This window comes from Pseudorasbora parva, chromosome 21 (genome assembly GCF_024679245.1).
Source record: "Pseudorasbora parva isolate DD20220531a chromosome 21, ASM2467924v1, whole genome shotgun sequence".
In the NCBI taxonomy this organism is placed as follows: Eukaryota; Metazoa; Chordata; class Actinopteri; order Cypriniformes; family Gobionidae; genus Pseudorasbora; species Pseudorasbora parva.
In genome coordinates, this window is record NC_090192.1 from 21979636 (window position 1) to 21992928 (window position 13293).

The 13293-nt window shown below is 37.6% G+C and overlaps 1 protein-coding gene and 1 long non-coding RNA gene across 4 annotated transcripts in view; one reads left to right on the forward strand and one right to left on the reverse strand.

Annotated features, from left to right (window-relative positions):
- Positions 1-13293, forward strand: part of ca10a (carbonic anhydrase Xa) — a 240428-nt gene that overhangs the window by 204414 nt on the left and 22721 nt on the right. For all 3 annotated transcript variants that reach the window (XM_067429906.1, XM_067429905.1, XM_067429908.1), the window contains one exon: positions 4211-4396. In XM_067429906.1, the coding sequence (XP_067286007.1) occupies positions 4211-4396 (186 nt within the window). The remainder of the gene's footprint in view (positions 1-4210; positions 4397-13293) is intronic.
- LOC137055981 (uncharacterized) overlaps positions 1-13293 on the reverse strand; it is a 184015-nt gene that overhangs the window by 83630 nt on the left and 87092 nt on the right. The window lies entirely within an intron of this gene.

The following is a 13293-nucleotide window of genomic DNA, read 5'->3' on the forward strand; positions in this document are numbered from 1 at the left end:
TTCGTCGTGCTGCAACAAACACATCTGCCAGTTCTGCAGCCTTTGCCGCCGAATCCGGGTTATGCTCCTTAACCCATGTTTGCAGCTCTGGGGCAAGCACACGGAGATATTGCTCCATAATGATTACCTCCGTAACTTCCTCCTTACTCCGATCCTGGGGCTGAACCCACTTGTTAAAAGTGTCCTTAAGACGCACATAGAGCTCCTTAGGGGTCTCATCAGCTCCAACATCTGCAGACCGAAACCTCAAACGATAGGTCTCTGGGTTAATGTCATATTTCTTTAGAACTGCTGATTTCACACAATCATAGACAAGAGATTCATTAATATCCATGTTCACATAAGCACTACGAGCTTTGCCAGTAAGCAGCGGTACTAACCTCACGGCCCAATCCGTTCTCGGCCAGCGACACGCTGTGGCTATCCGCTCGAAGGTAGTAAGGAAATGCTCCACGTCATCGTCCTCATTAAGTGGCTGTAGACGTGGTTCAGTCATAGCCCTTGCCTGTTCTACAACTTGACTCCCAACGGCTGACGACCCCCGCACATCTCCCTGCTCACTCTCTTGATTCAAAGGGGTGTACTGAAGACCCGGGGGAGAAATTGGTGTCGTTCTTGTGTGCACTTCGTCCTGAAGCTGCCTGAACTGATGTTGCAAAGCCTTCCATCTATTCTCTTGCCGTGCAGTTTCCTGGTCTAGTCGTTCATCTCTATCTTGCTGCATTTTCATATGTGCCCGGAACATGTCTCGTAACTCCTCTACGGTAACATTCTGTGAGTCACCTAAAACTAGGGGAACTTCAGCCTCAACACCTCCCGTTGCGGATACGGCCATCTCGTCGCCCTTCACGGCTTTCTTCGGCCCCATTTTGACCAATGACAGGAGAGGGGAAACCAACTTACTGCTGCCCCCTACTGGCACATCCCACCACTGCCACCAATTGTGATAGATGTGGCCAGTAAACGGATAAAGAACATGGAGGCAGCAGGCTAATACTAGCGTTTAGGGGTTTATTGCAACAGAATAGGATTAACAAAATACAAAGCAAATGTTAACCTAACTGGGCTAAACCAAAATATAAGAGAAAAAAACAACAAAACAACTTATACAATAAACGTAAGTCTCTGTATCTGCCTCTAAAAAGAAATACAACAGAGGTCTAAGGACTACAGGACCCGTTCCCTCACAGAACAACACTTACACTTACAAACACCAGACATACCTTGATACATTGGTGGCCAGCACCAATTAACACCAAAAGGGGAAAACAGATACACAAATAATGGCCATTACACAAAATACAAACATATGAAAACATCAAACAAAACTGGAAACAAATACATTAAATAACACTTCGTCACATTACTCCACTTTATGAATTTACTTCCTATATATATCAAAACAAGAGGAAGAGTTCTTGGAGTCCTCCCCCCCAGGCAGAACCAGGAATGGTGCGGCTAGATTACGGGCCGGAACAGTATATATATGTCCAGTGTTTCCGCCCGAACCCCTTTAGACGGCGCACCAGCTCACGGGACTCAGCCATAACAAAACAGACAAACAAAAGAAGGGTAAGAATAAACTCCAACTACTCGTTAAAGAGTGTGCGCACTTAACTCCAAACGAAAGTTTAAATAAAGTCTATTAAACCCAAAATAATATTGTTGTGAGTTTTATTTCCTTACTGCAAACAAAAAACTGATTTAAATTAAAATAGAATACACAAACAAACTAACCTGACTGAGACTCAGCCCCAATCCATCACACTGTTTACATGAGACGTAATCTAAGCCGATCTGGGGTTTACATGTGCTGACTTTGTCGCAATCATCACAGAGCAGTTTGTCTGCCGCTTCAGAAATGTTGACGCAGTCCTCTCCAGCAGCTGAATGTGTTCACAGATGCCATAGCAACTCTCAACGACCACCAGGACTTATACGGTTTTATAAAAGCTATTTATTTGTTGTAAAGTGCAATCATCTCACAAAAAATAAATTCTTCTGTCAGGCGCAGTTGAAGTAAAAAGTGCCTGGGACAAACACTGTCAAGATGAGAAGATGTAGCCAGGCTACATCTGTGTCATTATGCCAACATTATCTTCATAACTTCTAACGAAATAAAAAGTTTACCCCTCAGAAAACGTACCTTTCCTCTCAACATTATAGCCTGCGTGAGCTCTTCAGTGGTGAAGGTGCGTGCAGTGTATCACGTCATATATGGACGCACACTCAAAAGTAATCGGGTCAGGTTTGGGCATTTTTATTCCGATTGAGGTGTTTATATGGAGCATTTTTATTTGGATTGGACTTTTAAACCGATTACAGTGCTCCATGTAAACGCACCTTATGTATGACAGAAAGGGATTTTCTTCAGTGAAACTGCACAATGAGTCTTTTTTTACTATTTTTTTAGTTCGTCTCCCTTGCCATCACTAGTTCATGAATAATCATTGAGAGATGACCTCTTCAGGGTTTTTCAAATGTCTTGCCCTTTTCTCAGACGAGTCCAGCACCCAGAGGTAACTGTGCAGATCCTTTAAAAGTGCAGCTATATACTGTCTTTACTTACCCTTTTTCTCTCAAGGATGGTCTTTGCTCCTCCCATTCCCACTCGCTCTTTTTCCCAATATCCCTCTCTCTCTTACTCCCCTCTTCGCTCTATCCTACACAAATCATTGATTTTTCAGAGGATCTATAAAATATTTACGATGTGTGGGTAGGCCTCTTTCTTTGGGAATTTGGCGAGGGAAAATCATTTTGAAGGCAAAGTCGTAAAAGAAAAAAGAGAGAGACAGACAAAAAAGACAGGAAGAAAGAAAGAGAGAGAGAGGAAGAGATAGGCAAAAAAGAAAGACAAGATACTTAGTAGCATGGAAGCCTTCTAGAATTGTGTTTGGAATTTCAATGGCTCACTTTGGAACAACTCCTGAATATAAATAAATGAGAAGATACACTGATAAAGATAGCTATCCGTGGTTGTTGTATCTCCATGCTCTCTTAAAGTCTCAGATCTAATCGATTCCAAGGAGATTCTTCCTTTCTTCAGCTCTGAGGACACACTTCTTTTGTTTTCATTCTGTCACACACCATCATCTTTGCGTTTTTACATGTTACAGTATCATCGAGAAGGAGAATATAATTTAATTACAGACCACTATCTGTTTTTCAGTAAAATGATTCGATGCAGAGGCGTTTCTTCAGCTTTAGGCACTGCTGATCCTGTAGACTTTTAGAAAATATACTCTTAAAACACACTTATTATACTTTCATTAGCATTTAGGGGTGGAAATGAAGTGATGGAAAGTACATTTCAATTATCTTTTTAGAACTAAATTGAAGACTACAATTTTAAAGCTCACATTTATCTTAAATACACACACACACACACAAAAAAAGTTTTCACACTCACTACAGCTTGATTAAAAATGATAAATCATAAAATATTAGTATTATTTAGCTTCATAAAAGGATACGCAAGCTTTTGGTAAACTTTTTTGAAAAATTATGAACATTTTTAAACATAATAAATGTTGAAACTATGTACTTCACATGCCCATTTTTTAAAAATCAAGATAGTTTTAAATATGTATAATAATTCATAAATTTCCATATTTTCACATTGAAAGTCTGGGTCTAGATGAAATAATGTAACAACAATATGATAAAAGTTTTAGACATTTTTAATGTCCTTATAACAAAGTTGAAAACTGTTAGTTTTCATAAAAATCAACACCTGTGATATGAATCAGAAATCTTAAGATATTCTTTTACATGGACTTGTCCAGATGGGTGGTCTGGGATGGCTCTATCCACCCCTAAAATTTGATTAGCAAACTCGGGTTCCCCCCAAATTTATCACACAAATCAGAGGCTGGACCTTCAGTAAAACCAGATAGTGTCATTTTGTTTTAAATTAGAGTGGAAAACATGTTGTTGTTGTCGTTGTTTTTTAGCTAAAACCAACAAAGAGCAGTTAATGTGCAGCTGGATGCCATCTGGTTTTAAACTCAGCACCCTTTCTAGCTCATTTAGCACATAACCTTTTCTAAGACAAGCACATTATGAATTAGACAAGTCTGTGCCCCACATGTAGCCTCAATAAGAAGTCTAGACATGCCATTGGTCGTTTTAGCTTTTCTTTTAATTTGATTAGTAGGTCTCGGTTTAATTTTATATCCATATCTGTTTTATTTATTTTTTTTCCCTAAAGGTGGGAGGGACGATGTACAACACTGGTCGCCATGTATCTCTCCGACTGGACAAAGAGCACCTGGTGAACATCTCGGGAGGACCAATGACGTACAGCCATCGTCTCGAGGAGATCAGGTTACACTTTGGCAGTGAGGATGGACAGGGCTCTGAGCATCTCCTCAACGGCCAGGCTTTCTCTGGGGAGGTGAGCTTCTACGTCATGAGTGGGATACAGATCGCATTGTAAAGCGCCAGTAGCTGCTAGTATTCAGCAGTCTATTGATCTTTTAAGGTCACAATCTAAGAGCAATGTGTAAAGACAGCAGGCCTCGTAGGTCAACAGCGGGCGTATGCTGAAAGCAAAACTCTATGGCGTAGGTTTTTATGCATCGACAAACAGTTATAGTGTGCCTCAGAGCATGCATTTCATGAAATGTTTAACATGATTTGCATCAGATGATGATGCAGTAATGATAGCATCCTGCTGAACAATATATCTTAACACTGAAGAAGAAAAAATCTATATTAAATAGCCCTATCTGTATTGCTGATGACTTTTTGTTCTCATTTTACAATACAAGTAGCCTCCCACTAACAGAGCCATAACAACAGAAAAAAAGCATCTCAATTACATTCGCCATAGAAATTTAGCATGCACTGCACTACAACCTCCATCATTTGATAAAGTCAGCAGTCAGAGAAGTCCTGGCATTTCCCTTTGAGGGTAATACGACCAACGATTTGTGTGGCAACACAGTAAGTGTGAGCTTGACAGGCAAATCCTCCGTAATTAATGATTATAATTTCTTTCCCCCTCAGTAGCAGCCAGTTGATAATCCAACAATAATAAAACAATGTCAACAGTCTATCAGGGCAAAGTTAAGCGTGACCCGAGCACCGCGGCCAGGTCTCTCTTTTCCTCGTGTCCAAAACATTACTTCTCATGATAGACAACAGTAGCTAAATCAAAACAAAAAAAAATATCTGTAATTGTTATTTATTCAGCGAATTAATTTATGTTGACTCAGGGCTCCAGACTGTGACATTTTTTCCTGCTGGTGCGACTAAATTTTGTTAGAGGTCGCACTGATGCTACCACCACGGTGACCAACTGATAAGAGCTGCCATTTCTATTACATATGAGAAACATCAAATGAAACGAAAGCAGAAAGGAACCGCTTCCTCGTCTGAGCTGAGGTCTCGATCACACAACAGCGTTACTACACCGCACTGCGTTGTAAACAGCGATCTCTACATGTGGGCAGGAATGAAAGGCCACTTCCACTGATTGGTCAACCAAAAGGGCTTTCTTCTATGTGTCAACATAGGGCGCCAGAGCAATAGGCTATTATAGGTGTTTGTTTCAGAAATATGAACAACCTTGCATCTCCTGTACCGTGTCTTCACCACTCCGCGCTGGCCGATTTGTCACTGACGACTCGTTACGGTTTTATCTTTGGTTGCCCAATCAGTGGAAAGGAAAGCCCACATGTAGACCCATGAATGTAAAAACAAAAACGAATGAACGTATGATGCAGGGATTAAAAAGATTGCTGGCCGTTGTGATTGGTGGAGTAGCATCTAGGGCACTGCAAAAAATGCTTTTCTTTTTTAGTATTTTTGTCTTGTTTCTAGTCAAAATTTCTACAAATTCTTACATTAAGAAACATTTACTAGACAAGTAAAATGTATGTCTTGTTTTGGGGGGGAAATAACTCAAAATTATTTTAGAGTTTTTGCTTAAAATAAGCAAAATAATCCGCCAGTGAGGTAAGCAAAATAATATTAAAACAAAAAAATCTTTGCTTGTCTAGTAAATACTACTTCTTTTAAGAATTTTTAGTTTGGATTAGAAACTAGACAAAAATACTAAGTAAAAAATACTACGTTTTTTTTTTTTTTTTGCAGTGGGATGTTACAGTTGTTGAAGCATCCCTCCATTCGCTGGCCCTGTTCAAAGTATGGCAGGACAAACTGCTGTGCTAGTTAAAATACTGTTGCATGAATTTCTTTACATTTCAGATCACTGTAATTCTACCTACATTTGAATCTGCATTAGGCTTGGGCGGTAATACGGTAAAATGGTATACCGCGGGATCTAAAAATAGCAACGGTATCAGTTTCAATACCGTCAAACCGTCAAAAAAAACAAAAAAAACAGATCAACTTACATATTGCTGATCAACAATTAATTATTAAATATTTAATAAGTTGAACTAATTAAACTATTTACATATTAAATACTATTTATTTATTAAATGCCTAAATATGTGTATGCGTTGTTGTGACAGCGTGGATAAGAAAGAGAGAGAGAGAGAGGGGAAAAGACGGCGAGTCGGGCACTGAGTTATTATCGAAAAAGAACACAACTTCTGCAGTTTGGAAGTATTTGGGGTTTTGACGGTAAATACAGACGAGGCAATTTGCAAATTGTGCAACAAAAAGATGACCGCGAGAGATGGAAATACCTTGAACCTAAGGGCGCATATCCGAAACCACCATCCTCACTGCTAAGTGGATGAAAAACCGAGCGCACCCTCGGACTATGCTGTAATATTGCCGAAGCCTTTTGTCACACAGCTGGCAATGTAAGCAATAAGCATGAACTCCACAAAAATCATGTGGAGTTCATGATTAACTCCACACAAAAAAAAGTCAATTGTCTGACAATTGTCTCATAACGGTAAGCATAAAACGTGCAGAGAGTTTCTCAGGGGCAGGGGCTCAAATGTAAAAAATAAAATAAAAATATAGGCCTATATATATATATATATATATATATGGTTTTAATTATTCACGGTAATACCGTATACCGAGGTAAAATAGGGAGGAGGTTTGACGGTATCAAAATTTGGATACCGCCCAAGCCTAATCTGCATTGTAATTCTGCATCCTGTTCTATGACAATTAAAATTCTGAAACTGAATTGAAATTTAACAATAGGAAAATGATGTCAAGTTTATGAAAAAGCCTTCAGGGGCACTCTTCATCATGCTTAGGAATATCTCTGTTAAAAAAACAAACAAAACAAAAAAACGTCTGAGATTGTAAATTAAACCAAATGAGCCGGCGCCTGTTCTTGAAAAGAGAATGGAGAGGAAGAATCTTACAATGACAAACACATTCCCAACAAGTGACTGTTTTGCATTCAAATGCAGCCAAGATTTTAAGCTTTATTTGGATGTCTGTCTCTGTAACATTCAACACGTCTGCCTTCCTCTTCTCTTATTTGTTCTAGTAATAATAGATTATGTTTGACTGATGCTCACGGCACCCAGAGGAAAGTTGCTTCTCTGCAGACGCATTGCAACACCTTTGAGTTAATACATGCCTTAATGTTCACCAGATCCGATATGGGCAGTCTCATTCACAATCTGAAAATGAAACACCAGTGATGAAATGAGTGTTAAAATATTCAAGGTGTTTTTCAGAAAATTCACTTTTTTTTTTTTTTTAAGTGCCTAGGTGGTTTCCCTCCATTCTTTATTTCCCTTTGGAAAAAAACAAAACAACAACATAAAAGCAAATGAAAAAAAGATGTACTGCATTTTAGATACACTTAGTAGCATGCAACCAACTGGAAAGCTTTCCACAAAGATTTAAATGTGTGTGTTATGTTTCACATGCTTCAGTGACTCAATAAACCATGTAATCATTCTGGGGGAATACATGCGTTTAGCATTTTAGCCGTCATTTCTAGATATATTAAAGCGATAGTTCATCCAAAAATTAAAACTTTCTTTTCATTTACTCACTCATGTTGTTCCAAACCTGTTTAATCTTCTGTGGAAGACAACGGTGGATATTTTGAAAAAATGCCTCATTGTATTTCTGTTGATTACAATGAAAGCTAATGAGGTCCAATACAGTTTTGGCACAATGATTTTCAGTTTATGGATGAATATTCTTCAAAACACCTTTTGTGTCCACCGAAAGAAATTAAGTCATGAAGAAGGTTTGTAAATAACCACATAACGGGATTATATATATATATATATATATATATATACACACACACACACACACACACACACACACACACACACACACACACACACACACACACACACACACTAATAGTTAATAGTATAATAGTTTAAAAGGTGTTATTTTAGTCATTTATGATTTGACAAACATCTGAATCTTTATGAGGAAATAAACCCTTTAAATCTAACGATTCAGTTTGTGTTATATAGACATCCATTTACTCCATTAGGATTTTCACCTAATGCTTTCAGCTCTGATTGTTGGTCCAGCTGTGAAATTACAGAGGGCCAAGCCACAAGTCAATGACTTGAAAAAATTGACCAATCAAATTTTTCGTTTTAATGGGTGGGACTTGTTATCGCTATAATTGTGACATGGTCCGCCCACTGTGAGGAACACTATTGGGGTGGGAAACATTGTTTTCTAGCGCTGTTTATTATGAAAAGCACAATGGGGAGGAGAAGTTGCTCATTTATTATTTCTGCCTTTTTTAAGATTAACTTTTAAAGAAAAGCTGGAGATTGGAAGAAAAAAAAAGATCTACACCAGAGCTTAATTTTGATTTTAAAAAAACATCAAAAAATAACTACGGAATTACCAAAATGCAAGAATGATTCTACATTAATTAAGTGTAATAGTGGATAATAGTATAATGAACTGACGGTAACGAGCGTTGTTGACGCTCACGCAGCCTCTCGAGGAGAAATCACAACACATCAGCACAGCTCATACAAAGAAACCTAATAACATGCACGGTTAAAAATTGTTTGGAGTTTTAATATTAAAGGAACACTCCACTTTTTTTGAAAATAGGCTCATTTTCCAAGTCCCTTAGAATTAAACACTTGAGTTTTGCCGTTTTTGAATCCATTTAGCCGATCTCTGTATCTGGCGGTAGCACTTTTAGCATAGCTTAGCATACATCATTGAATCGGATTAGACCCTTAGCATTGCGCTCAAAAATGACCAAAGACTCTCACTATATTTTCCTATTTATAACTTGACTCTTCTGTAGTTACATCGTGTACTAAAACCAACGGAAAATGAAAAGTTGCCTAACATCACTGCGCCCATGGTACGGCAGCAAATTTCCCTGATTATTATGCAGGAATGAGAGAATAGTTTCTATCTATAATCGGTCTAAAAATCATAACTTTTCTTTTTCCGTTGGTCTTAGTACACGATGTAACTCCAGAATAGTAAAGTTTTAAATTTAAAAAATATTCTCTTGGAAAAAATAAAGTCTTTGGTCATTTTTTAGCATGATGCTAATGGTCTAATCCGATTCAATGATGTATGCTTAGCTATGCTAAAAGTGCTACCGCCAGATACAGAGATTGGCTGAATGGGTTCAAAAACGGAAAAACTCGATTCTTTAACTCTAAGGGACTTGGAAAATGAGCCTATTTTAAAAAAAAAGTGAAGTGTTCCTTTAATAACAACATATGATAGCCTACAGTTAAGCAGCATGACAGAACCAAGTGTGCTCTTTTCCTGAATACCATCATGACTGAAAATGACACTGTTTTCATATGACAGTTACATAAAAATGCATTAACATTAAGTCACTTACATTTTAGATGCAATACTGACTGTTTTTGTTAGATTCCAGCAGCAAAAATAGTTCCAAACAAAGATCACTGCAGAACCATAACACATCTTACAGCAGCAGTGTGTGTCACTGAACAATTCAGTGTTTGAATGAATCGGTTGAATCGAAGATTCAATGACCTATTCGAAAACGACTGCCTCATTCTTGAATGAATCATCCGTTTGAATGAATCTTTTAAAGGACTCAGTGATTCACTCATTAAGACGGTTACCTGCTGCCACCTACTGGAGGTTTAGTTTCATCTTTCCAACATTTCTTATTTGTATATTTAAACATATTTAAAACATTATTATAGCATTATTTAATGCAGTTGTCATTTGTGTGTGTGTGTGTGTGTGTGTGTGTGTGTGTGTGTGTGTGTGTGTGTGTGTGTAAATTTAATTTGATTGGTAAAAGCCCTATAGTGCCTTATTCTAATTTAATTTCTAGATTAAATGAAAAAAAAAAAAGAAAGAAAGCTAAAGCATAACCTGTATTTAATAAGATTATGGAAAAATGCACTTTATAAAAGGTAAAAATATCACAAATATGCAGATTTAAAATATTTCAACGCTGATTGAACACTGGTGAGAATATTCCTTCAGAATTAATTATATTTACAACACACACACGCACACACACACACACACACAAATCCGGTCAAGCACATTTTTTACTCTGACAAGTGAATCTGTCATTTACTTGTCCGAAGGACAAACATGTGAAAAGGCTTAATGTCGAGCTCTGTAATTTACTTGAGTACTCTAATTTACCTCTGTGTACTTTTATGTGTTTTTCATGCCAACAATGTTACTAAAAGGATCCAATGTATTCAGTGGCACTCATAATTTCTCTTATTTTCACCGGGAAAAAATTGGCTAGTGGAAATTCTTTAGAAAGTTACCTTTGTGTAATGCATGGGCGTCAACATTAACCCCTTTTTAGGAGGGCTTCAGCACAGTCCAACCCCCTTAAAAAAATGTATCAACTCCCCTTTAAAACATATGAAACTGGCAGGAGGTGTCGGCTTCCACCCGTCTTTTAGTCTGCTTAATCTGCACGTTCTTCAATCTGTGGTGACGCCGAGCAGAGCGCACATCAGAAGCAGAGGTGTGTGTTAACGCTCGTCAATGTCAAAATATTTGAGAAAATATAGGCGGGCTTTATGTTCACACAGAAGCTGCTGAGCGCAAAGTTTTGCAACACGATTTGAGTGCAAGATATGTAACTAAACTAAACATTTCCTATTTGACAGCTGCTTCTTTAAGTCAGAAATATTAAACAAATGAATAAACGATTGTCTGATTTCACCATTTTGAGTTGAATATACGCATATGTAATGTGATTCATAATGTAGGCAAATTAACAAACAAGAAATATGAACAAAGCCGTTTTCATCGGATTAGGCATAAGATTAATAATGAATGTGTCCATATTGTGAATTAATTTAATAAACTTAGTTACCTAGCTTTCCTGGTAGCCTTCAGTAAATTAACGTATGAAAATGATTCATAAAACATATCAGTTAACTATTATCTACTTCACTGACTGACAAAATCAATCAGTCAAAGCTCAGTCTTTAGGAGGGGAACAGACAGGGCAAGATAAAAAACAAAGAGAAAAAAAAGAGATGAAAGTAAGATAAGAGAGACAATCTACAGCCCACTGCCATGGTTTAAGCTATTATCATCAAATGTTTTGGCCTTCAAAACATCTTAAAATATACATATGTAGATCATAGGCCCCCCAACCCCACTAACTACCTTACATCTGGGTTCTCAGTGATTAAAAAACCCTGCCTACATTCCTGGGTAGGATTAAAGGATGTACAGTATGGTCATGCAGAATAAGGCATTAAAGGGTTAGTTCACCCAAAAATGAAACTGATGTCATTAATGGCTCACCCTAATGTTGTTCCACACCCGTAAGACCTCCGTTCATCTTCCAGGGATGCAAACCATACATCCCTTGATTAATAAACTTTTTTTAATATAATAGCCATTAATGCACAAATGAGATGTTTCAACTAAAATAAAAAAATAGACAAACTAACTCAGTCACGTAATCCGTCAAGTCATTTCCCAATAAAGACTCAACTTCACATGAATTGAGTGCATGTTGGAAATAAAAGCGCTGAACTGAATTCCGTCTGTGTTGTCTATGCTCATCATTAGTTCAGTGTCGTTCACTCACCGGGTGGGCGATCAGAAACGCTCCAGCATGGCCACCATATGCAGCTTTTAACACGATCCACATGTGTAAAACTCCTTAAATTCTATTAACATATGCTATATAACTTTTATTTTGCTAATAAACAAATAATTGCAGCTCTGGGGGAATTAATGATCTCGGTGAGAGAAGTTCTGTATAAACGCACCGATAAAAACAGCGCTCTGTCAGCAGGTATTTCATTTTGTAGACCGACAAAAACATTAATAATGGTAATAACATGCCAGATGAGATGAACTCTGTAATTGTGATGATGTAATCACTGTTTGCATATTCCACCGAATACATGCGTAATGCATTCATATTCCATTCTTGTCACAATTTAGCATATTAAACACGTAAACCTTTTAAAATTAAGTAGTTTTAAATTAATTCTTATATTTATGCTTATGTTTCTGTGTAGTTCATAGACTGTCATTTTATGCATTTTTTTTTTATAAAATCATTGATCAGGTAACAAACAGGTGACAAATATTGCATGTAAAATTGTAATTGTACTGTAGTTATAATTGTCAAAAACTGGAATATCGAGCACAAACATGCATAAACACTCTAGGATATACTGTTCTTTCTATATTCTCAGATGTTTTTAAAATGTTTCTTTGAACTAATAAATAAACATCATATCCAGTGATTTGCAGAATTGTCTAACAGCCCACACACTTGTTTTAGATTCCCCTCTGACCCTTTCATTAATTTCTAATTATCAATGGTAGCAAAATAACCCATTACCATCGCTGTTCATTGCTTAAACGCGACAGTGTATTTGCTCATTAAAATCCCATTTTCATGTGTCCCATATATAGCAAAGTGACATCTAAAAAGTGCAGCATAAAATTGGAATTCAGCAAACTTCCACCATAACTCATTTCTCTTTATTGTATTATATCATAAATTGCATAAAATCCCTCTCTGGCATGTCCCATCCGACTAAAACCCATGCTAAAAAACTGCATTGCAATGTTCGGATGCCATGCTGTAGGCAGAAAGTTGGTCTGTCGGGTTTTACCGGCTACATGCTCCTTCACTGGACATTTTAATGTAATCAAATAGGATTGTTCTCCATAACTCCCAGGCTTTCCGTTTATTTGCTTCGAACGTATCTGCTATTGGATGGCGGTTCCAGACGACTGCTTTTCATTTGCCCTGTTAGCGCTGTCCACCCCTCTTTTTGCTATCGACTTGCTGTCTTCATATTTCGCCCGTGGTAGGCCTAAGCCAGCTATCACACAATAAAGAGCTTGTCAGGGGGCCCACCAGAGGCATAAGCTGTCTCCTATCGGAGCAGAGACACC